Source organism: Myxine glutinosa, chromosome 7, assembly GCF_964187855.1.
Source record: "Myxine glutinosa chromosome 7, kmMyxGlut1.1, whole genome shotgun sequence".
In the NCBI taxonomy this organism is placed as follows: domain Eukaryota; kingdom Metazoa; phylum Chordata; class Myxini; order Myxiniformes; family Myxinidae; genus Myxine; species Myxine glutinosa.
The window spans coordinates 39,985,234-40,007,971 of NC_136267.1; the positions used below are offsets into that span (position 1 = coordinate 39,985,234).

The following is a 22,738-nucleotide window of genomic DNA, read 5'->3' on the forward strand; positions in this document are numbered from 1 at the left end:
ATAATTACCTCCGCCACCAAAGGTGGATGGAGGTTATGTTTCCACCCCTGTCTGTTTGTTTGTCTGTTTGTGAACAAGAAATCTCAAAATGTTGTGGACCGATTTGGACGAAACTTGGTGGACCGGTTGTGTGTGTGACAAGGACGAATTGATTCGATTTTGGTGAAGATCTGAATATTGATTCGGATACGAGAATTATTCAATTTTAAGTGATTCTTCACCATTGAGAGATCGAGCGAAAAGCAATATATAACATGATATATCAAAACGTTGTGGAAGAGTTATGACTAAACTAGGTGAACCAGTTGGTTAGGTGACAAGAACAAGCCGATTAGATTTTAGTTCAGGTCCGATTCCAGATCCGGCCTATCAGTGGGATACAAAACAAACTGTTCAACCTGGCGGAGATATGCGCTCTACCTAGTGCCATTCTAGTTAGTTGCCTGTATGGCAGTCAAACAAAACTGAAAATCATTCCAACCAGGAAACGTACTGTTTTTCGGGACGTTATGAAGGAAACAAGCAACAGGCATGAAGAACTAATAATCTTTGTGGAAGTAGTTGAAACATGTTGAAAAACATGTTGAAATGAACATTTCATGTTGAAATGTAACATGTTGAAAAAGGTGGTGTAAAAGTTGGTGCAACTTTCTTGTGGAAGAATAACTAATGTAATCAACGGCGGTAAAATTCTGAAAAGAAAGTCTTTTTTTAATTCTGCAGCATTTAAACGTTTATTTTATTTCAATAGGAATATATATTTATTTAAACACTGTAGAACTCAAATCGCCTGGTTGGCACTTTCATAATTCTCAAGCTTAGCAGTACTTGGGCAAAATATTATGCCATCTCGACCAATTAAATTCGCCACTCGTGCTATAAACGTTCGGAAATATTGAGATTCAGACAAAATCGCGACATACAGGAAATATAGATGGTGCTCGGAAATGCAAAGCAAGAGTTTAAAAGACTTCCCATGTCCTTTATCTATAGACTGTGGGTTAGGTGTTCTATTAAATCTCCAGTTTATTATTTTAAAAGAACCTTTTGAAAAACTCAGTTTTATTTGATGTATGTGCCACATAGTAACATTGTCATGCTGTGGTATCAAGAACATTTATTTTCGACCAGACAGGTAACCAGACCTGCTGTGGCATAATGGGAACCAGATTTGGCGGGTTAATGGTGAGAGTGTCCGCTCAGAATTTGGGAGATCGGCGATTCGAACCCTGGCCGAGTCACACCAAAGACTTTTACCATTTCACATGCTGCTTCCTTGCTTAACGCTCAGCAGTTAAAAACGTGAGAGCACGGAAAAAAAAAACATGGGGGCATTACACTTGGCACTCGCCTGGTGGAATAAACAGTATACTGCACCGACTAAGGGCATTTAAAACCAATTTCAATGTTTGCCAGAAGACAGGGCAACATGTAGAATCATACTAACATAATCATAAGACTTTAAACAAACAAAGAATAAAATACCTATTTTGCTGATATTTGAATAAAATACTCCCCACCCTCTCTCCCACCCTGTGTACCTCCTCAGACCCCAAATTTTCCAATGCCTTGAACAAACATTGGTACATCATGGGTGATTAAGGTTGTGGTGAAGTTTCATCAAAATTGCGTGTGTAGTTTCTGAGAAGAAAGCAAATACCTATTTGGGGGGACAAACCCCCCAAACCTCCTCCCATAGACCACTAAAGGGGCAGATTTTTAAAATGCCATAAACATACTTTGGTAAATCATGGGTGCTGAAGGTTGTGGTCAAGTTTCATCTAAATCGCGTGTGTAGTTTCTGAGAAGAAAGTAAACACCTATTTTGGGGGGGAGGGGACAACCCTCCGTAGACCTCCAAAGGGGCAGATTTTTAAAATCCCGTGAACAAACTTTGGTTATATCACGGGTGGTGAAGGTTGTGGTCAAGTTTCATCGAAATCGTGTGTGTAGTTTCTGAGAAGAAAGCAAATACCTATTTTGGGGGGTCAAACCTGGATCCACTTTGACCCCCTGGGAGGATGTAAACCCCCTTAGAGACCGATTTTTTTAAATGCCATGAACAATCTTTAGTCACAACACAACAAATATAATTTGTGCCAAATGTCGTCATTGTCCCATCAGCGGTTTCAGAGAAGAGATTTCAATTGTTTACGGACTGACAACGCGCCATCGCACAGGCTCCCCTGATATTCGCTCCAGGAGAGCTAAAAACCATAGGTTCCTCCAGTGCTGAAGCTCCCTGTAAGGCAGTCGTTCCCAATTGTTTTTGCAACCCAAAATGGTACCGTACCTACGATAAAAATTGTCAGAGAAAACACTTTCAATGTGAAACCCTCCCACCCCCCTCATTCTCCAAAAACCCGGGATTTTGAGGGAGGTCTTTTAAGTTTGAGTCACGACCCTGGGTTTTGGAGCCCCTGCTGTAAGGGAACTCAAATAAAGCAGGACCTTGGTGACAGAATTTGGAACACTGACTGTATTAGGCACAGTTAGCATGAACATTGCCATATGCAATATGTCAGCAATTGCAACTCACACATGAACTTCAGGGAAGACCCACCAGCCTTGACGAACAGGATTTGCATCCTATTAAGCTTCACAATGAAGTTTTCATATGCACGCTTCATTATTTCTTCCAAGCTCATCTTCACGGTGATAGCATCAGAGGAGGGAGGAATTACACTAGTGACCTATTACAGTGGGTTCAGGATAGGAATAGAGTTAGGTGACAGCAGGTGCTTCTAAAAATCCTCATTGTTGTCCGCTAAAAAAGCAAAATGTAGATTCATCAATCTTTATCATTCTACACGATTTATACTACGAGTCAGATTGGTTTGTTGGCACAAACACATCAAAAGACAAATTTGAGGCCTATTCTCTGCATGATATTTATGGGACATGCAGTTTGCGCGACACACGGTGTTTTGTACTACCTTGAAGGTGCCCATGTCCAAGATGAGTAAGCTCTGTGCTGCGTGCAAGGAGCCGCCATGAGGAACTATCACGTAAGAAGCTTGCAGGTCCACCGATAAGTCAAGCACCTTGTGCGTCTCAATGACATACGTCAGACCTGTCAATTGATAAAAGAAATGTACATGCTTTGCACCAAGAACCACAGTGAAGGATGCAAAACAATACATTCATGAATTTGGGTCAAACCTCCATTACAATTTTGATTTCCGTTAACTCTGGTTGTTAAACAACTTGGCATCTCAAGTTAAATGTTTGATATGCAGCATAGCTAATGCAGCAGATGTCTTAAGGATCAGTGAGCACTATTTGTAGCATGTTGACTCTTCAGAAGCATGCATTAGCTGGTTCTGAACAAAGCAAAATCTCTCCTCCAAACGTGCTAGGCCATGAGTGGTTGAAGCTCAATCTAGCTTGGCACAAAATAATTCGAAATATGCTGTTGGAGACTTGGGAGAAGGTAATTGCTTGAACCTTGATTTATATGAACTAACCTGGTAACTTGGAAAGAAAATAAGAAAGAAAAATAATTAAATAAACTCTACTTGGAAGGTTTTGACTTCATTCTTTTGTGTACAATTTTTTTCCCCAAACCACCCACAAAAGGCCTCTACTAACCTGTGGCAGTCCTTTCCCGAAACTCTTCTAGCTTCGATTTTGTTGCAGTAGCGATTTGATCAAGATGTATATTCTCAGGGGGTTGAAAGAACTCTGCAAGGCCATTGATTGTAGCCTGAAAAAGCGACATGACCCAATGCACCATATTTACACAACAACCTCACCAGGCTGGGAATGCAGTGATGCAAGGCAGCACGATGTGTGTCAAATCGAGCGAGTCTCCTCAATTACAACAGATTTTTTAAAAGTACTTGTTATTAAACAAAATATTATCCCAAAGCACCTAATAGTATAAATTCCAAGATATTAACAACAAAGGGATAAGAGAATGAAGTAACCCACCACATGCATAAGAGAATGAAGATAACATGTAGGGACGTAGCTCGAAAAAGGTTCAGTGTGATATGTCAGACCATAACCAGTAGTCACTTTATATGTTAGAAGAAGGAGCTCAAAATATATTCTTTGATAAACAGGTAACTTATTGACTTGTTTCTCCACTGTAGGCTCATGAAGGAGTTTGAATAGGGATATTGGGAGAGACATCGGTGCCCTTCTTACGACAGCGTGTTGAAAAGTAATCCCTCCTATTCTTTTTCTCCAAAACAGGTAAAGATATTTGAATGAAACAAAGACAGATACCAACATCAATCTTTATTTTACCATGGTGGATATTTATTTCTCAACATAATCACCAAATTGGAAAGGGTGTTGGAGAGGAGGATAAGGAAGAAAGTGAAGATTGACGAAATGCAGTTTGGATTTATGCCAGGAAGAGGAACGACAGACACGCTTTTTATTGTAAGGCAGTTGCAGGAGAAGCACATGGAGAAGAGGAAGAAGTTGTTTCTTGGGTTTGTTGATCTGGAGAAAGCATTCGATAGGGTTCCAGGTGAAGTAGTGACATGGGCATTGAGGAAGTTAGGAGTGGAGGAATGGCTGATCAGAGTAGTGATGGCAATGTACAAAAGAGCACGCAAAGCTGTAAGGACGAAGGACGGGAATAGTGGTGAGTTTGAGGTGAAGGTGGGAGCGCATCAGGGGTCGGTACTAAGTCCACGACTATTTGTAGCTGTGATGGAGGTGCTGGCTCAGAACGTAAAGGAGGGTTTACCGTGGGAGTTGTTGTATGCAGATGATCTGGTGTTGATTGCAGAAAGTATGGATGGACTGAAGGAGAAGATGAACAAGTGGAAGGAATGTATGGAGACAAAAGGTCTGAAGGTGAATATCGGAAAAACGAAGGTGATGGCAAGTGGTAAAGCATGTGGTGAGGTGGAAAGAACTGGGAAGTGGCCCTGTGCTGTGTGTAGGAAGGGTGTCGGAGTGAATTCCATTCAATGTACAATGTGCGCTGAGTGGGTTCATCAAAAATGTAGTGGTTTGAGAGGGTCATTAACCAGTGTGGCAGCTACATTCAAGTGTAAGGTGTGCACAGAGGGAGCTGCAGATGGAGGAAATGTTGAGTTGGATCTTGGAGACGGCGTGAAGCTGGAAGGTGTGAAAAGGGCGTGAAGCTAGGGCAAAATGGAGAACATTGTCATGGGGACCGCAAGGCTAACCCCCGCTCTTGCAGGGAAAATGGCCTTAAAATGCCTGTTGTTGTTGTTGTTGTTGTTGTATAATCACCAATGTGGTCCACACATTTCTATCAACATTCAAGTAGTTGTGTGATGCCGTTATGATAGAACTGTGTGTGCTGCCTGCTAACTTAAGGGTGTAGTACTGGTGAACAGGTGATTTTTTTTTTTTTTTTTTTTTAGCTGAACAGTTTCCTTATAGTCTTATAAACAAGAATCATGCTATTAGAGGTCATAGAAGTACCCCTAATTATTGAAAAATTCAAATTTCAATTCAATTCAATATAATATTTTGCATGAAATTTGTTATAACTTGGGAAATGCATCATTCTTTTGGGCTGAAATTTGGACAGGATATTCAGAATATCACTTCCTTTAAAATGATGAAGGCTTTTGTTTATAGGAGTAGCCATTGTGGATTTATTGAAGGACAACCAAGTTTTATCTGGTAATTGGCATAATTAGCTAATTAGTGAACATTTGACATAATTTCACAAAATCCTCTCATCAGGTAGTCGAGTAACACATGTATAATACATGTACCAAGTTTTGTGTGAAAAGAATGATAGGTGACATAGAAGATAGAAGTAGAAATGTGTTCTTTGTTTTTCCTTGTTTTTTATTGACGGTCTAATTTATGCAAATTATATGCATGTAATATGACAAAGAAGCGTTGAAACTGGTCTGAGTTAAAGCCAAGATTATATCTTTCAAGAAAAACTGAAAATTAGATCTTAACTTGACTTTGTTTTTGTGTAAAGGCCTCTCAAAGGTACCTATGTAGTTTTCTCAATTTTTCACCAGTACTACACCCTTAACCTGCACTTCACAGTGGCCTTGACATCATTGTCCAAACAAAGACTAAAATGTGACGGAGCCAAATTGGGGCTGGTGATCTTATGTGGCGGTTTTCCATTGACTGTCTCTTACTCTCAGGATTGTAATGGTACACCAACACTCGTCTCTGATCAGTCACATTAACCCTAGTCTCCGATCAGTCATCCCAACCCTCATCTCCGATCAGTCATCCCAACCCTCATCTCCGATCAGTCATCCCAACCCTCATCTACGATCAGTCATCCCAACCCTCATCTCCGATCAGTCACCCCAACCATCATCTTCGATCAGTCACCCCAACCCGCATCTCCGATCAGTCATCCCAACCCTCATCTCCGATCAGTCATCCCAACCCTCATCTACGATCAGTCATCCCAACCCTCATCTCCGATCAGTCACCCCAACCATCATCTTCGATCAGTCACCCCAACCCGCATCTCCGATCAGACACCCCAACCCGCATCTCCGATCAGTCACCCCAACCCGCATCTCCGATCAGTCACCTCAACCATCATCTTCGATCAGTCACCCCAACCGGCATCTCCGATCAGTCACCCCAACCATCATCTTCGATCAGTCACCCCAACCCGCATCTCCGATCAGTCATCCCAACCCGCATCTCCGATCAGTCATCCCAACCCGCATCTCCGATCAGTCATCCCAACCCACATCTCCGATCAGTCATCCCAACCCGCATCTCCAATCAGTCATCCCAACCCGCATCTCCGATCAGTCATCCCAACCCGCATCTCCAATCAGTAATCCCAACCCGCATCTCCGATCAGTAATCCCAACCCGCATCTCCGATCAGTAATCCCAACCCGCATCTCCGATCAGTAATCCCAACTCGCATCGCCGATCAGTCATCCCAACTCGCAACTCCAGCACTGGCACAATGTCTTGCTACCGTCTGCCATCTTGACTCACATAGCAAAGACATCTATTGCCAGAATCATGAAACTTCACACCCACTGACGGGAAGAACTAACATGCAAACTGTGCTTTGTTTCATTCGAACATCTTCACCTGTTTTGGAGAAAAAGAATAAAGGGCATTACCTTTGAATATGCAAACGTACATCAATTAGATGGAGACAATTAACAAACAAGCATTCTGAGTATTGCGCTGCAATATATGTCCCCTACCGGCAGTCTGTCGTCCGGAAAACTGTTGGGAAAATTACCAAAGTTCAAAGTGCCAACACTTTGTCAAAAATGATCGAAACGTCGTGAAGGTCGAACTTGATCTGTAACTTATCATGAGGAAACCATGTACCAAGTTTGAAATCATTAGCATTAAGAGTTTCGAAAAAAAGTCCGAAAAACTGTTCTTTGCGTGACGGACGGGCAGACTGACAGACTGACAGACTGAGTGCAAACCTATAGTCCCCTCCGGTGTACACCGGAAGGGGACTAATAATCTTCTATAATGTATAACAAAGGTGTCATGGCTAGCACGGTATATACAGGATGAGAAAATTTTATAATTGACCCCCACCTGCAAACGGCCCATTGAAGACGGATCTCAAAAAAGATGCAAATTTATGCACGGTTCATGTTGGTTTTCAAACTTGATCTGAGTTATGCTGAGACACATGTGTGTACAAAATTTTGTTGAAATCAGCCAATATTTGGTGGAGTTATCGCACGGAAACCAAAGTGTGACAGACGAACCTCATTAAATATGCAAATTTATGCACGGTTGAATGTGGGTGCGGATGATGTGAGACCGGGTTATCCTGACCGGGTTATCCTGACCAGGTTATCCGTGGACCGTGGAAACCTCCCTAGATGTATTGTTGATTTATTGGTAAACTATGTGAATTCAATGTATTCTTGCCTGATATGAAGAATTGTGTTAATGGAAATAAAATTCAGTTAAAACGTTTTTGACTTGATGCTTATTCTAGGAAAGCATTTTAAAGAACAGTCCACGAATACAGCATATTGTACACAAGGAATATTAATAGCTTTGACTTACCGCACTCCAAATTATAGTCCGGAAAACTGTTGGGGAAATTACCAAAGTTCAAAGTGCCATAACTTTGTCAAAAATGATCGAAACGTCGTGAAGTTTGAACTTGATCTGTAACTTATCATGAGGAACCCATGTACCAAGTTTGAAATCATTAGCATTAAGAGTTTAGAAAAACGTCCGGAAAACTGTTCTTTGCATGACAGACTGACAGACGGACAGACGGAGGGACGGAGTGCAAACCTATAGTCCCCTCCGGTGTACACCGGTAGGGGAATAATAAATAATATGTGCAACGTTGCATTTTTCAAATCGAAATGGGAGGGCAGTAGCTGGTGACATCCTTACTTTAAACTGCACAGTTCTTAATGGAATGTAAAAGTACATGTTCACTTCTATTAATTAAGAAAGAAAAATAAGCCATTCATGAGCTTCACTTAGCATTTAAAGAAACCAGAACTTGTTTTACTCACAGCATTGTACGTTATCTCGAGCGGACGCGACTGTATATTCAGCCGTTGATCTGCCTTCTTATCCAATGGGTTTGTCTCAAACATGAGCTCCAAGAGATCAGATGTAACATCTTTACCTCCTCGTGGTGCCAACAAGACAGGGATTCCACCATCACCAGCCAGTCCACTCACCCAAAAGCGTTCCAGCTTAGCACCCACACTGTGGTGAGAAAGTCATAGCGTACCAAACGACCAATTCGATAACAAAATTTTATCCCATTGTGTGTGCATATGGAGCCTGGTGTTGGCTTAGCAGTTAGGGTGCTGGCTTGGGATCCTAGGATCCTGGGTTTGAATCCTGGTCGATCGCTGAATTAACGCCAGGTGGGTTGACTCAGCCTGTCATCCTTCCGAGGTTGGCAAATTGAGTACCAGTTCACTGGTAATTCCCTGTGTGTCGCAAGAGGCAATAAACAGGGTTGGTGGCAGGAAGGGCATTCGGCCATAAAACATTGCTTCAAAAAAGGGACCATGGTGCCCAAAAAAGGCCAACCCCTGCTCTGTTGGGAAAAATGGCCTCCAAAGGTGGTTCCAAAGGTGGTTGTGTGTGCATATGGCTACGAAAATACAAAACTCAAAATAATACAAATCAAAAAATGGTATGGGTAATAAGAACACTCAATACATTGCACGTACCGCATGGCTTGCGCAGAAGGACGCTGCTGAATATCGACCTGCACGCCTTTGAGTCCGGTATGCAGTAGGTCGCCATTCTGCGTGCAAATGGTGCAGGAAATTCCCTTCAAGCTGAAGAGCAAAATCTTTTCCACATACTGCAAAGGACATGATGAAGAAGAGAATATTAAGGTGAGCTTTCAACCTGGCAATGGCAAGGACATCATCACATGACATGAAATGTGTCACTGTGGTATAAAGCACACTTCCCCACCTTCCAATCTCCATTCACATTTCTCACATTTTTCAAAGTTACTACACTGTGCAGCTAAGATAGTGTAACATGAAAACGTCTCAGGTAAAAGCATGCTTCTTGTGGTTGGTGCTCAGGTTGTCCATGTGACTATTAGCACAACCAGCCCCCTCCATTGTGACAAAAAAAAACAAAAAACGCCACAACATTCTTTAAATCTACAATTACATGGCTGCAAAAATGGGAAGTGGCTTTATGTACGTCAATATATATTTTAACATTGATGGAGGAGCTTGTACACAAGGACATTAGAAGATAATAGACAAATACATACAGGAGATGGAATTTGAACCCTGGGTGCGTTAATCGTGAGCAATCAGTTCAAATAGGATTCACGTTAAACAAACAAGGATTTGTAAAGAATGGCATGCTCCAATATACAGCGGCCCTGCTGGCACCAAATTAGACATTGGTCTGCATGAATAATCAAACATAGAACCTAAACATCTCGACAACCATCCGAAAGGAGCCCGCAACCTCCAAATTAGACAACCCCAGCCACCCCCTGGAAGGAGCCTAGCAACCCCCCCCACCCCCCCGCCTCCACGAAAGGAGCCCAACAACCCTTCAAAAGGAGCCCGACAACCCTCCGAAACAAGCTGGAAAACACTCCCAGATTGACTCGTTTAGATATATTTAGGTTTCAAAGCCCATACCATATATGTATTTGTCCAAATGTCAGTATTGTCATTATTCCAAGTACACTGATGTCTACACGTGTTTGTCCTGTGTGTGGTTTATGTATAAGCTCCATTTTGAGGATTAGGTCAATGCACAAGAAAAATAAATAAATAAACCAGCTGCCCATTTTGAAATTATCAAGCGGATATTCTTGAGAATTACATCAAGACCTCCTGCAAGCAAAGAATACATTTTACAACCAAGTTGCGTTCATGTTCATCAGCCTTCGTGGTTTGTTTATGAGATTAATCCAACTCGCGCTCAGCTGCAATTTCAAATTTGTGTTCAGTCCACCACAAAATAATATTCAGCAATTGCTTTCTCACCTGTTTCACTCCCTATTGTACGATACATTCGTTTCCATCACAATCGCATCGCACTCTGACCATTATGCACCATGTTAGAGTATGCTCAGGCATTAAGGGATCAACTATATATTCTTACATCTGAACCTATTTTGATAAACAGAACTCTGTCAGGTACAGAGAAATTTGAAGAAAGTGTGTTCGTGGGTTGCTATGGGGATCGAGCCAGACGGGCAAGGCATACGTTTTCAGGCACTGTCGTGTCGGTGGATGTCTCGCTATAATCGATGGCAGCGTAGAGTTTAGCTTTCTCCTCTGGGGACATTAAAGTGCTTAAGCCTGACAGGAAGACACAAACACCATCCTCAAAAATCATAAACTAACATTGTTTGCGATTCCATTTGAAAAGTCTTTGATGATATGAAATGGAATAAAATCAAATAAAATCAAGAGAATTATTCAAAAAGAGGTTGGTGAGCATATGAATGGCAGAAGTTATCTGAGCCAAAAGCAATGGGGGAAGGCACAAGGGGGAGGTTTGATTAGGACATTACCTTCTGTCATCGATGAGCTTTCCTGTCGTTCTGGTTCCTCTTCCTTCGATCCCCACCATCCGCTCAACCAACCACCAGACTTCTTCTCAGGCTCCTCGGATGCCTTACCCTTCCCATAAATTTTGAATCCGCTACTCAAGGCCTACCACCAACACAAGGTAAATGTCCAGGCTGGTTATCATCACAAAGCAGACTAACTGCACATTGATGGTGCCAGAATATTTCATCAAAGTTATGAAACAATATTAGTAAGGGAATTAGAGTACATAATGCATTACATACAGGAAAGGTGGGATTAGGGGGGGGGGGGGGGTGAGAGGGGGAAGGAAGATTGCTTCAAAAAAAGGAAGGGGGGAGAGGAAGATGGAGAGGAGAGTTAGACGAGGATGGAGGAAGAGAAGAAGAGTAAGAGGGAGATAAGATGTAAGAGAGGGAGAGACACAGAGAGAGAGAGAGAGAGAGAGAGAGAGAGAGAGAGAGAGAGAGAGAGAGAGAGAGAGAGAGAGAGAGAGAGAGAGAGAGAGAGACACAACCAATTTTGATTTGGAATGAGCCACGTTCCACAGAGAGTGAGCAAGCACAGAGTTCACGTAATGCAAGTTAAGCAAATTACGATTCGTCGACTCAAACAGCAAGGGGATGTCAAATGGTGAGAGAAACCACAGGGGAATGTATGAAGAAGTCACCTCAGCCTCTGCCTTCCGCCGTGCCAAAGTAATATTCAACACATCCAAATCCCTCTCCATGTCCTAAAAGCAGGAAGCAAATCATTTGGTAATCAAAACCTTGCATTATTTGCCAAATAATTGCATCATCAAACCTTTATGATGTCATTCTTTCCTACAGGGATTCAAAATGGTTGTTCACCTCCTCCTCAGGGTATCCCGCATCGCCCACACCTTCCTTTCCAGGTTATTACGTTTTCACCCCACTCCCTCCACCCTCCTTTCCATTTTCAGTTCCATTGTTGTTCTATCCCATGTTATCACTTCTTCGTCTAACCACTGTACTTATTTTAACGTCGTATAAAACAAGAGTGCGATGACATGTATGTGAAAAAAAATAATTAATTAATGCAACGCTATTACTATTGTTAATGTGAATAAATAATATACCGGTAGACATTAAAAAAAGCCTTTGGAATCAAAGACATGAATTCTTATTTATTCACTCATTTTGCTTTTCCTTTTTGCAAATACCGTCTTGAAGAACGTGCTTATGTTCCTCCGATCGTGTTTATGTTGCTCCCATCGGCCGAGAGTAACCAACCAATCGGTTGAGGCCAACCAAGGTGATGGGGTTCGCCAGGATAGCTCGATTAGCGTTTATGTAGCGAGTGGCCACATGTGCTCAGTCCGAGGAATGACGTCACACGTGGATTCATCGATATCACACAATTCGAGAATTGACATGCATGGTAATACAAGTGAATTCACATTCACCAAATTATAAAACCACAGCCTCGTCGCTCTGAACATTGCCAGATGCTGCGGCATTGTCGGCCGAGTTTTAAAGATCGACATCCAATTGCCAAAATGTTTTTTTTTGGGCGGGTTTTTTTGTATACAAGATCGAGGCTCATGAATGAACTAACATTAATCACGCAGAAAGACAAACCGACACATAAAAACTATAACATGGGGAGCGGTAGGCAAGATGGGGCGAGAGGGGGAGGTACACAAACACAACATCTGAGAGCAGGGACATCGAGAGATCTGTGGGAGGGAGAGGGCTTTGGGGGGGGGGGATGGGAATGGGGGGTGGGGGTGGGAGAGGTATAAAACATATGGACACTGCCGGGACTTCCAGGAAAGAAGTTGGAATTTCAAACAAGGTGGATCTGGGGTGAATTAGTGGGGGTAGAAAAGATCAAGGTTTTGGATGGGGAAAGATAGGAGATGGTGGTGAACAGCTGTTTTAAAGACCTGGAGGGAGGAGTGGGATTGAAGTGAGTGTGGGAGTTTGTTCCAGAGGCGGGAGAAAAGAGGAATGAAAGAGTGAAGGTGAGCAGACAGTCGAGATTTCGGCAGTTTAACCATCAGAGGGTTGCTGGCAGATCTTGTGCGACCTGTAGGAATATTTGGGGGACAGAGCACAGAGAGAGCTGGGGGGGCAAGGCCGGAGAGGAGTCGATAGAAGACAAAAAGACCACCTACCTGTCTGCGGTGAGTGAGTGAAAGGCCCTCAGAGATAGCTTCATCGCGGGAGATTCCAATGATTCTGAAAGCTTTGGATTCAACAGCGTGAAGCCGAGCCAGGTGTGAGGCAGGAGCACCGGCCCATAGGGGAGAATAGTATTCCATTGAGCTGTGGATGAAAGCCTTGTATGTGGTGAGGAGCTCAGGTGTGCCGAGGAAGGACTTCGCACGACGGAGGATGCCCAGACGGCGACTGGCTTTGGAGGCCAGCTTGGAAATGTGGTTTTCCCAGGAAAGATCATGGCAGATAGTGAGACCCAAAAGCTTGAGCGACAGAACTTCTTGGAGACGATTTTTCAGAAAGTAGATGGGAGGGTTGTCCAGTCGGTCTTTTCGGAGAGACATAGTAAGAGTGTGAGATTTGTCAGGATTGAAAGACATGTTCCACTTGTTTGCCCAGTCTGTGATTTTGTCCAGGTCTTCAGAGAGTGAGGAGGCTGCAGACTGCCGATCTGAGGGAAGAGGAATGGAACGGCAGAGAGTGGAGTCATCAGCAAAGAGATAGAGAGGATTTTCCAGAGAGTCGGAGAGATCATTGATAAAGACCAGAAAAAGCACAGGGCCCAGAACACTACCTTTCAACAGCGTGAAGAGGGCCCAGAACACTGCCTTGGGGAACTCCAGCCTGAACAGGAAGGGGAGATGAGAGAAATCCATTCAGGGCCACACGTTGTCTACGAGTTGAACAAGTCATAAAACAAAATCGTAATTGATCATCTCTCTCTGTTGATTGCGATATTTTTGCGATTCCTGTTTGAAGCTTTTTTTATATTTTGCCTGTATTGAGCTGGTGATTTATTGATGATGAACTTCAGATTTTTGAGATAGCTTCAAATGAAACAGATGCATTATTTCTGCTTGAATACAATTGACTGCACAGACTAGTCAGACTCGTCGGACCACAGCTTCACCAGGGCCTCCACATAAGATAGCTCACAAGACTACTACAGTATGTTACGTTTTGGACAAGGAAGACCATCCAGCTTTCCTTGTCCAAAGATGAGCGTGACGGAGGAATGTTTCAAGCAATGACAAAAGCTCCGAGGCCCCTCCTATGTCTTGCTCGGCCACTGCTTAACCTAGGCCGATGTTTCCTGCCAGGTTGACCACACATGAGGGTTTAAACACTCATGAGCATCTACTTCGGCTGGAGTTATGGGCTGTTTGGAGCACAAGGTAAACACCCCTAAAATACGTCATTTTATTCAACGTCTACTGCAAGTATTGTACTTCAAAATATGACTTTTTACCTCCACCACCAAATGTGGGTGGAGGTTATATGTTTTTCTCTGTCTGTCTGTGAGCAGGATACTTCGAAAAGTTGTGGAAGGATTCGAACGAAACTTGGTGAAGAGGTTTTGGTGTGTGACAATGACGCATTGTTTAGATTTTGGTGAAGATCCAAATCTGGATTTTTAAATCTGGATACGAGAATTTTTAAAAGTGATTCTTCACCATTGAGAAAAAAAAACAACAAAAAAAACCAAAAAAAAACCCACCGTTTAGAGGCCATTTTTCTTCACCATTGAGAGATGGGGACAAAAACGATTGTTACCATCCCACGGCCCTGACATGGCTCACCTCTACATCCTTGTTGAGGCTGACCGGTGGAGTCTTCTGTGTAATCTTTTCTTTGTAGAGGATGCAATATCGCTTCAGCTTCATGCGATGTCGGCGGATGTGCTTCCATGACCACATGCGCATTTTCCGCCGAACCGTCACTTCCAACACACCTGTGACGACGTAAATCCACCTGTGCAAATTAATGGATCGGTTACCCTCGCATAAGGGGGAAAAACATATCAAACACCAAGACTGTCTTCATTAATCAATTAATAATGTCGATCATTCAAGGGTGTTGGTGTTGGCTTAGCGGCTAGGGTGCCGGCTTAGGATCCTAGGGTCCTGGGTTTGAATCCCGGTCGATCGCTGAATTAACGCCAGGGGGGTTGACTCAGCCTGTCATCCTTCCGAGGTCGGCTAATTGAGTACCAGTTCACTGGTAATTCCCTGTTTGTCGTTAAAGGCGACAAACAGGGTTGGCGGCAGGAAGGGCATCCGGCCGTAAAACATTGCTTCAAAAAGGGGACCAAAAAACAACAACAACAACCACGGTGCCCGAAAAAGGCCAACCCCCGCTTTGTGGGGAAAAATGGCCTCTAAATTTGTTTTTTAAAATTATTATTTAAGGGGAGAAAACAAAAGCACAAGAATCTCCTTCCTTACACAAAGCAAGGAGCGGTCCTTACCATTCACATGCATGTTCCTTCACAGAGACTGTGGGTCGGTATTTGCGATATGGAAGGTTTCGGGTCATGCGGTCATAAGATTCCAGAACCTCCATTATGCTCAGGTACTGAAGACATCAAAATACGAGGGTAAATACAACGTCTAAATGTGTAAAATTGCGTACTGTTGCACAATGAATCAAATCAAAAGAAGAGAATACTTGTGGGCGGGTCAACTGTGTATCTATGTCTTCCAAGATCACATCCAAGTTGATCTTGGGCATGGCAAGGTCAAGGTAGGCCTTTGGATTCATGCGAAGCTTTGCAGATGCAGAAATGGGTCGGAAAACTGTGGCAAACAGAAATACAATTAAAGCAGAAAATGGGCCTTTGTTTTACTAACTTGTAAATCCATCTAAAATTTTATGCTGTTTGCTATACCAACTTACCATAAGTGACTTCTTTAGGCTGGAATGTACTGGAGGCCACCATACTCTTAAGAAGCTCCTAGGAAAACAGTACAGAATGCCATATATAAACCAAAACACATGAACATCAGTAAACAGCAACAGTTCAGCTCCACTTCCTCAAACAGACGTGCATGTTGCAGCTAACAAACCCCACCACTGCATAGTTTCTCTTAATGGATGACTCTTGCTGAAACATAAACACTGCCGTGTACATTTCAAAAATGCTGGCCTAATTCAATCACTTTATCATAAATGCACTAATCACCATTAATACATTCAACCTTCTAAAAATAAGTTGCAATGGCATCCGAATATGCAAGAAACAGTTGAAGTGCGGGATAAGCGAAACAGTCGTTGATTGCTTTGCGCTTACAGAAGCGGTATCGAGGTTAAATGCTCATAGGTTAAAGTTGTCCATTAATGCCAGCATTCAAAACTAGAACGGCACTCAGTAGAGAGCATACCTCCGCCTGGTTGGCCATATCACCCAATGGTGAAGAATCACTTTAAAAATTCCAGTAGCCGGATTCGAATCCGGATCTTCACCAAAATTGCATCGATTCTTCCTTGTCACACACACACAACCTGTCCAACAAGTTTTGTCCAAATCCGTCCACGACTTTGAGATATTTTGTTCACAAATGGACAGACAGACAGGGGTGAAAGCATAGCCTCCATCCATCCACCTTTGGTGGCGGATGTAATAAACGTGAATTATCATACAAATGATGGAGTTCAGATTCACTGAACATTGCTCTCCCCTCTGGGTTGCCTCCCCCGCCTCACATCTTGCTTAGCTTGAAGCCGTTAGTCCGGCAGCTTAAGTAGTGGATGGGGACATGCTGGATAAAAGCACCAAAATTTTATCAGGCAATCTTCAGGGTCCCAGCTATGATTCTATAACCGGCGCCAAGCGATACGACCACTCTTATTTGAAATTTTTTATTATTTGTGAATTTTGTTTTTGAAAATTTTGGAAAAAAAGTTTTCTTTTGGTTTTTGGAAAAGAAATGTTTTTATTGCAGAAATTAGAATCTTTTCCGAACATTTTGGTGTAATTGTTTTTAAAATCGAACATCTAGAAGTATTTTAAAACAATATTTGAAAATTAGGTGTCTCGGGTGCATTTCCTCAATTTGGAAAATTTCTTGGAAAATTCTTGGAAATTTCCTGGAATTTTTTTTTTTGGGGGTTTTGGAAAAGAAATGTTTTTATTGCAGAAATGAGAATCTTTTCCGAACATTTTGGTGTAATTGTTTTTTAAATCGAACATCTAGAAGTATTTTAAAACAATATTTGAAAATTAGGTGTCTCGGGTGCATTTCCTCAATTCGGAAATGGTTCTTGCAGAGTTTTGTGGTTCTTGCACAAGGATACCAATGAGGTCTGACTTCTTTCCTTGGCGCAGTTTTCCTCTTTCAGATAGAGAAGGGGGGTGCGGATGATTTTCATGCTGGAAGAAGGTTCCCATATCTGTATCCCTGTTCTGAGCAACTATGTACAGACGAGAGCAGAGGGACACGTCATCTTTCAACAGGGAAACATCCTCTGACTGCTTCCTCTTCCCCTTGGATGGTGACCTGAAGAGAGGCAATGAGTTCCTCTTCACAGGCTCATGGATGGACTGCCTTCGTTCAGTGATGTTAGCCTTGTTGTAGCTGTCGTACTGAGCCTTTCCCACTTCTTCTATGGTATGCACAGTGTTGGCCACAGATTCTTCAATCACATGCCGCGTGTCGAGTGCAATCAGCTCGCTTCCTTCATCTAGGAACGGGTTGCTCATCTCGTTGATAACTTGAATAAGGCCCAGTGTTTGCTCGTGAAATGTCTTCTGCGCAGACAGACCTTCTTCGTGGTGCTGGCGTTCATCTTCTGAGATGGCAGTGTACTCCCGCTCAAACTCGGTGAGAATGCGTGCCTGCTCAGGTCCGGCGATCATCCACTTCTTGAAGGCTGGTGGGTTTTCAGTCAGGCCGACTGCTCCTCCAGGGCCCTTCACAAGCTCATTATTTTGTTCATGGGCTTGGTCGATCGGAATGCTGGAGAACCTGTTGGCTGTCTTCTGAACCCAGTTGCCTCTGACAATAAACTCCTCTTCGATTGTTAGAGGGAGGCTCTCCATGTCGTGGATGTGGATCGGGACCCATCTGGCATAATTATGGTGGTCAAGTGCGAAGAACCATGGTGCCAGGGCTTTCAGAGACTCGACATACAGGGGAAAGTCTCTTTCTCTGTGAGCGTGAACGAAGGTGAGTCCCAGGAGCTCAATCCTCAGGATGGTGTCCCAGTACTGAAAGGTTGGACTCTTCGTGATCATGCTTTGTTTCCAGTCCTCTTCTGTCCTATCTTCAGTTGCTGCACCAGCAGCTCCCTTCAGGTAGGCATCATTTTGCAGCTTGGAGAGTGCCAGAGCGCTGACTTGGTGGGCATGCCTGGTTCTCGTCAGGTGTGATGCCTTCAGGAAGGATTCAGCTGTGCCAGCAGAGGCTATGCCTGCCTGGTTTATTGCTGTCGCCCATCCAGATCCGTCTAGGTAGTCTCCAAGTGTCTTCCACACCGCCATCTCCAGGTGGAGTCCGCCGAACATGACAACATACTGGTCTTCACCATGTGTGGGAGGCCAGTGCCACTGAATGAACTTGGCAAGCGCATACAGCAGAGCATCCATTGCTATTATTGGAATCTGTCCAGGGTTCAGGAACTGTGTAGATTCACGGATGACATCCATTCCATGCTTGATCATTGCAGGTGTGGCTGCCTTCTCATTGAAGAGAGGCAGAAGTTGAGTGATGGCAGCTTCTACTTCTTGAGCAGGACTGTTTTGAAATGAGGCATGGTAGGTGGACCAGGCTATACAATCTCCCTTGACCACCTCTTCTTTTGCCATGCAACATATAGCAACATATAGCAGATATAATTTCAACATATAGCAGATTTAATATAATATGCATGTAATTAAATAAAAATATATAAATGTCTTGTGCATGCATCTTGCTGTCCGGATCGTTTGGCGCCGGTTCTAGAATTGAAGCTTAGATGCTGAGGAAAATACATACGAGACACCTAATTTTCAAATAGTTTTAAAATACTTCTAGATGTTCGATTTTAAAAACAATTACACCAAAATGTTCGGAAAAGATTCTCATTTCTGCAATAAAAACATTTCTTTTCCAAAAACCCCCCAAAAAAAAATTTCCAAGAAATTTTCCAAATTGAGGAAATGCACCCGAGACACCTAATTTTCAAATATTGTTTTAAAATACTTCTAGATGTTCGATTTTTAAAACAATTACACCAAAATGTTCGGAAAAGATTCTCATTTCTGCAATAAAAACATTTGTTTTCCAAAAAACCCCCAAAAAAATCTTTCCCAAAATTTTCCAAATTTTTTTTCACAAATAAAAAATAAAATTCAAATAAGAGTGGTCGTATCGCTTGGCGCCGGTTATAGAATCATAGCTGGGACCCTGAAGATTGCCTGATAAAATTTTGGTGCTTTTATCCGGCATGTCCCCATCCCTTTGAAATTCGGTGCTAAGCTGCCCCACTATGTGGAAACAAAGGGCTTTAAGATTATTGGAATCTCCCGCAACAAAGCTGAGTCGATGGGTCTATCACTTCGCCATTTTTTTTATTTTTATTTTATACAAGATCGAGGCTCGTGAAAGAGCCAACATTAATCACACAAAAAGTCAAACCGACACATAAAACATATAATAAGGGGAGCGGTAGACAAGATGGGCAGACAGGGGAAGGACACAAACACAACATTTGAGAGCAGGGACATCGAGAGATCTGTGGGAGGGAGAGAGCTTGGGGGGAGGTGGGAGAGGTATAAAACACATGGACACTGCAAGGACTTCCAGGAAAGAAGTTGGAATTTCAAAAAAGTGGATCTGGGGTGAATTAGCGGGGGTAGAAACGATCAAGTTTTGGATGGGGGAAAATAAGAGATGGTGGTGAACAGCTGTTTAAGACCTGGAGGGAGGAGTGGGATTGAAGAGAGTGGGGGAGTTTGTTCCAGAGGCGGGAGAAAAGAGGAATGAAAGAGTGAAGGTGAGCAGAGAGCCTAGATTTTGGCAGTTGAACCATAAGAGGGTTGTTGGCAGATCTTGTGCGACCTGCAGGAATATTTGGGGGACAGAGCACAGAGAGAGCTGGGTGAGCAAGGCCGGAGAGGAGGCGGTAGAAGACAGAAAGACCACCAACCTGCATGTGCTGAGTGAGTGAAAGGCCCTCAGAGTTAGCTTCATCACGGGAGATTCCAATGATTCTGAAAGCTTTGGTTTCAACAGCGTGAAGCCGAGCTAGGTGTGAGGCATGAGCACCGGCCCAGAGGGGAGAACAGTATTCCATTGAGCTGCGGATGAAAGCCTTGTATGTGGTGAGGAGCTCAGGTGTGCCGAGGAAGGACTTCGCACGACGGAGGATGCCCAGTCGGCGACTGGCTTTGGAGGCCAGCTTGGAAATGTGGTTTTCCCAGGAAAGATCACGGCAGATAGTGAGACCCAAAAGCTTGAGCGACAGAACTTCTTGGAGAGGATTGTTGAGAAAGTAGATGGGAGGGTTGTCCAGTCAGTCTTTTCGGAGAGACATAGTGAGAGTGTGAGATTTGTCAGGATTGAAAGACATGTTCCACTTGTTCGACCAGACTGTGATTTTGTCCAGGTCTGCAGAGAGTGAGGAGGCTGCAGACTGCTGATCTGAGGGATGAGGAATGGAGCGGCAGAGAGTGGAGTCATCAGCAAAGAGATAGAGAGGATTTTCCAGAGAGTAGGAGAGATCATTGATGAAGACCAGTAAAAGCACAGGGCCCAGAACACTGCCTTGGGGAACTCCAGCCTGAACAGGAAGGGGAGATGAGAGAAATCCATTCAGGGCCACACGTTGACTACGACCAGAGAGGAAGTCCGCAAGCCATGCGTGGAGATTTCCCTGGATACCATAGGAGGAGAGTTTGGTGAGCAGAGCTGGGTGCCAGACCGTATCGAAGGCACATGATACGTCAAGGGAGACCGCTCTGCTTTCCTCTTTGGCATTGAGGACCTCCATCCATTGTTGAGACAGCAGAAACAGCATGTCCAGAGTAGAATGACCTGGGATGAATCCAAATTGATGATCGGAGATTTTGAGGCAAACACAGAGTTGAGTCATTCAGCTTTGTCAAGTGTGGCGTCAACTGTGTAGCCATTTGAGGTAAGGGAGGGGATGGAGGGGGAACAAACACCAGAAACGGATTTGACCAGACGCCACCAGGAATTGGAGGAAGGAGACAGGTTTGAGAATTCATTCTTGAGTGTGGAGAGATAGTGCTTCCTGGCACTCCTGAGGGTAGACACACACTTGTTCCGAGCTTGGTGGAAGGAACTGAGATTGCCTTCAGTTGGATTAGCCTTCCAAGAGGCAAAGGCAAGTTGTTTCAGGGCAACTGCCTCACCACAAGATTCAGTGTACCATGGACGGGAGGAAGGGTAAGACAACTGAAGACGAGATGGGATAAATCTGTGCATGAGAGAGAGCAGTTTGCTTTGGAAGAATTTCCAGGAAGAGTCGATGTCAGAGGCAGTGGAGATGGGAGACCAGTCCAGATGATTGATGGCTGCTTGAAGATTGCAAACAGATCAGTGGTCACAGTCTTCTACCACCTCCTTTCTGGTTTGTTTTTTTTGTATACAAGATCAAGGCTCGTGTAAGAGCTATCATTAATCACAAAAAAACAAACTGACACATAATTTTGCAAACATAATTTTTGAAACTTCCCACTCCCCTTCGTTTCCCGGGTAGCCTCATGGGAGTTCCTCTCTTGGCAAGCTGGGAAGAAATTATTCACAGGCCAGAGAATAAGTCTGTCGCAAGCTGGGAAAACTTGTGTAAACTGTGGTTTTGCGCTCTCTGCTCTTTCCTTGCTTGGTCCTCCCATGTTTCTGCAGGACTCACACGGTGCACCATCAACCCCATTCTCGTGAAACGACCAAAATGCAGGATCACTGCTCACCTACCCTCATTTGTTCCTCTTTTTCCCCCCACCTGTGGAACCAACTTCCACATCCTCTTCAATCTCATTCTTCCCTCGAGGTCTTCCAGACAGCTGTTCACCACCATCTCTGATCATCCCCAATCCAAAACAATTATATTTTCTACCCTTGTTAAACCCCCCCCACCCCCATTCCTCCCTCAAAATTTCCAGTTTCCCTTCCTGAGAATTCCCCTCTAAATCCATCTTTTCCACCCCAAGCATCCTCTCCTGCTCCCAATCCCTCCCCACACCCAGTGTTTGTCCGGGCCCTCAACTCTACTGTTGGTGTCTCGTCTCGTCTCCTCGCCTTCTTCTTCTTCTTCCTCCTCCTCTCTCTCTCTCTGCCGTTCCTTTTGTCCTGTTGCATCCTGATCGGTTCAGTGTACTAGTACTAGCTCTTCCATGAGCCTAGACTATGCATAAATACATTTTTTAAATCACATTTGTTCCTTATTTCTTGAACAGGTGGACCCCTCTTCATCAGTTTATTCAACATCACCCTTTCCGCCAGGACATCAAGATTCTGTTCACCACTTATTCAGGTCAATCCCCATTCCCACTCATCCCACTTTCTACCCAATGATTTCTCAGTCTTACCCTCACTCACACTTCCTCGAAATGTCCCTCAACCCTGCTGCTGGTGTTTCCTTGCTTTCCACTGTGTTCTAGCTCGTTTCACAAGCCTGGACTTTCAAAGAAAATAGATAAACATGCTATAGGCAATGCTTGCATTACTCAATCAACTTCTACAGCAACAGCAGCAACTACAACAAAAACTAAAGAGTTCACAGAACAAAATACCACACACATTGTTCAAGTATATACAGTAAAAAAAAAAAAAAAAAAACCACCTTTAGAGGCCAT

At 43.5% G+C, this 22,738-nt stretch overlaps 1 protein-coding gene across 4 annotated transcripts in view; it reads right to left on the reverse strand.

Moving 5' to 3' along the window:
- The window catches only part of LOC137430728 (intermembrane lipid transfer protein VPS13A), a 149,678-nt gene that overhangs the window by 95,872 nt on the left and 31,068 nt on the right, over positions 1 to 22,738 (reverse strand). For 2 of the 4 annotated variants that reach the window (XM_078781542.1, XM_078781540.1), the window contains exons 10-21: positions 15,838 to 15,895; positions 15,610 to 15,737; positions 15,410 to 15,516; positions 14,742 to 14,913; positions 11,649 to 11,711; positions 10,963 to 11,104; positions 10,653 to 10,747; positions 9,131 to 9,267; positions 8,456 to 8,654; positions 3,592 to 3,706; positions 2,937 to 3,073; positions 2,540 to 2,693 (exon numbers count right to left, since the gene is read on the reverse strand). In XM_078781542.1, the coding sequence (XP_078637668.1) occupies positions 2,540 to 2,693; positions 2,937 to 3,073; positions 3,592 to 3,706; positions 8,456 to 8,654; positions 9,131 to 9,267; positions 10,653 to 10,747; positions 10,963 to 11,104; positions 11,649 to 11,711; positions 14,742 to 14,913; positions 15,410 to 15,516; positions 15,610 to 15,737; positions 15,838 to 15,895 (1,507 nt within the window). Of the gene's footprint in view, positions 1 to 2,539; positions 2,694 to 2,936; positions 3,074 to 3,591; positions 3,707 to 8,455; positions 8,655 to 9,130; positions 9,268 to 10,652; positions 10,748 to 10,962; positions 11,105 to 11,648; positions 11,712 to 13,735; positions 13,786 to 14,741; positions 14,914 to 15,409; positions 15,517 to 15,609; positions 15,738 to 15,837; positions 15,896 to 22,738 lie in introns of those variants that run through there. The other 2 variants (XM_078781541.1, XM_078781544.1) reach the window with 2 other exon arrangements.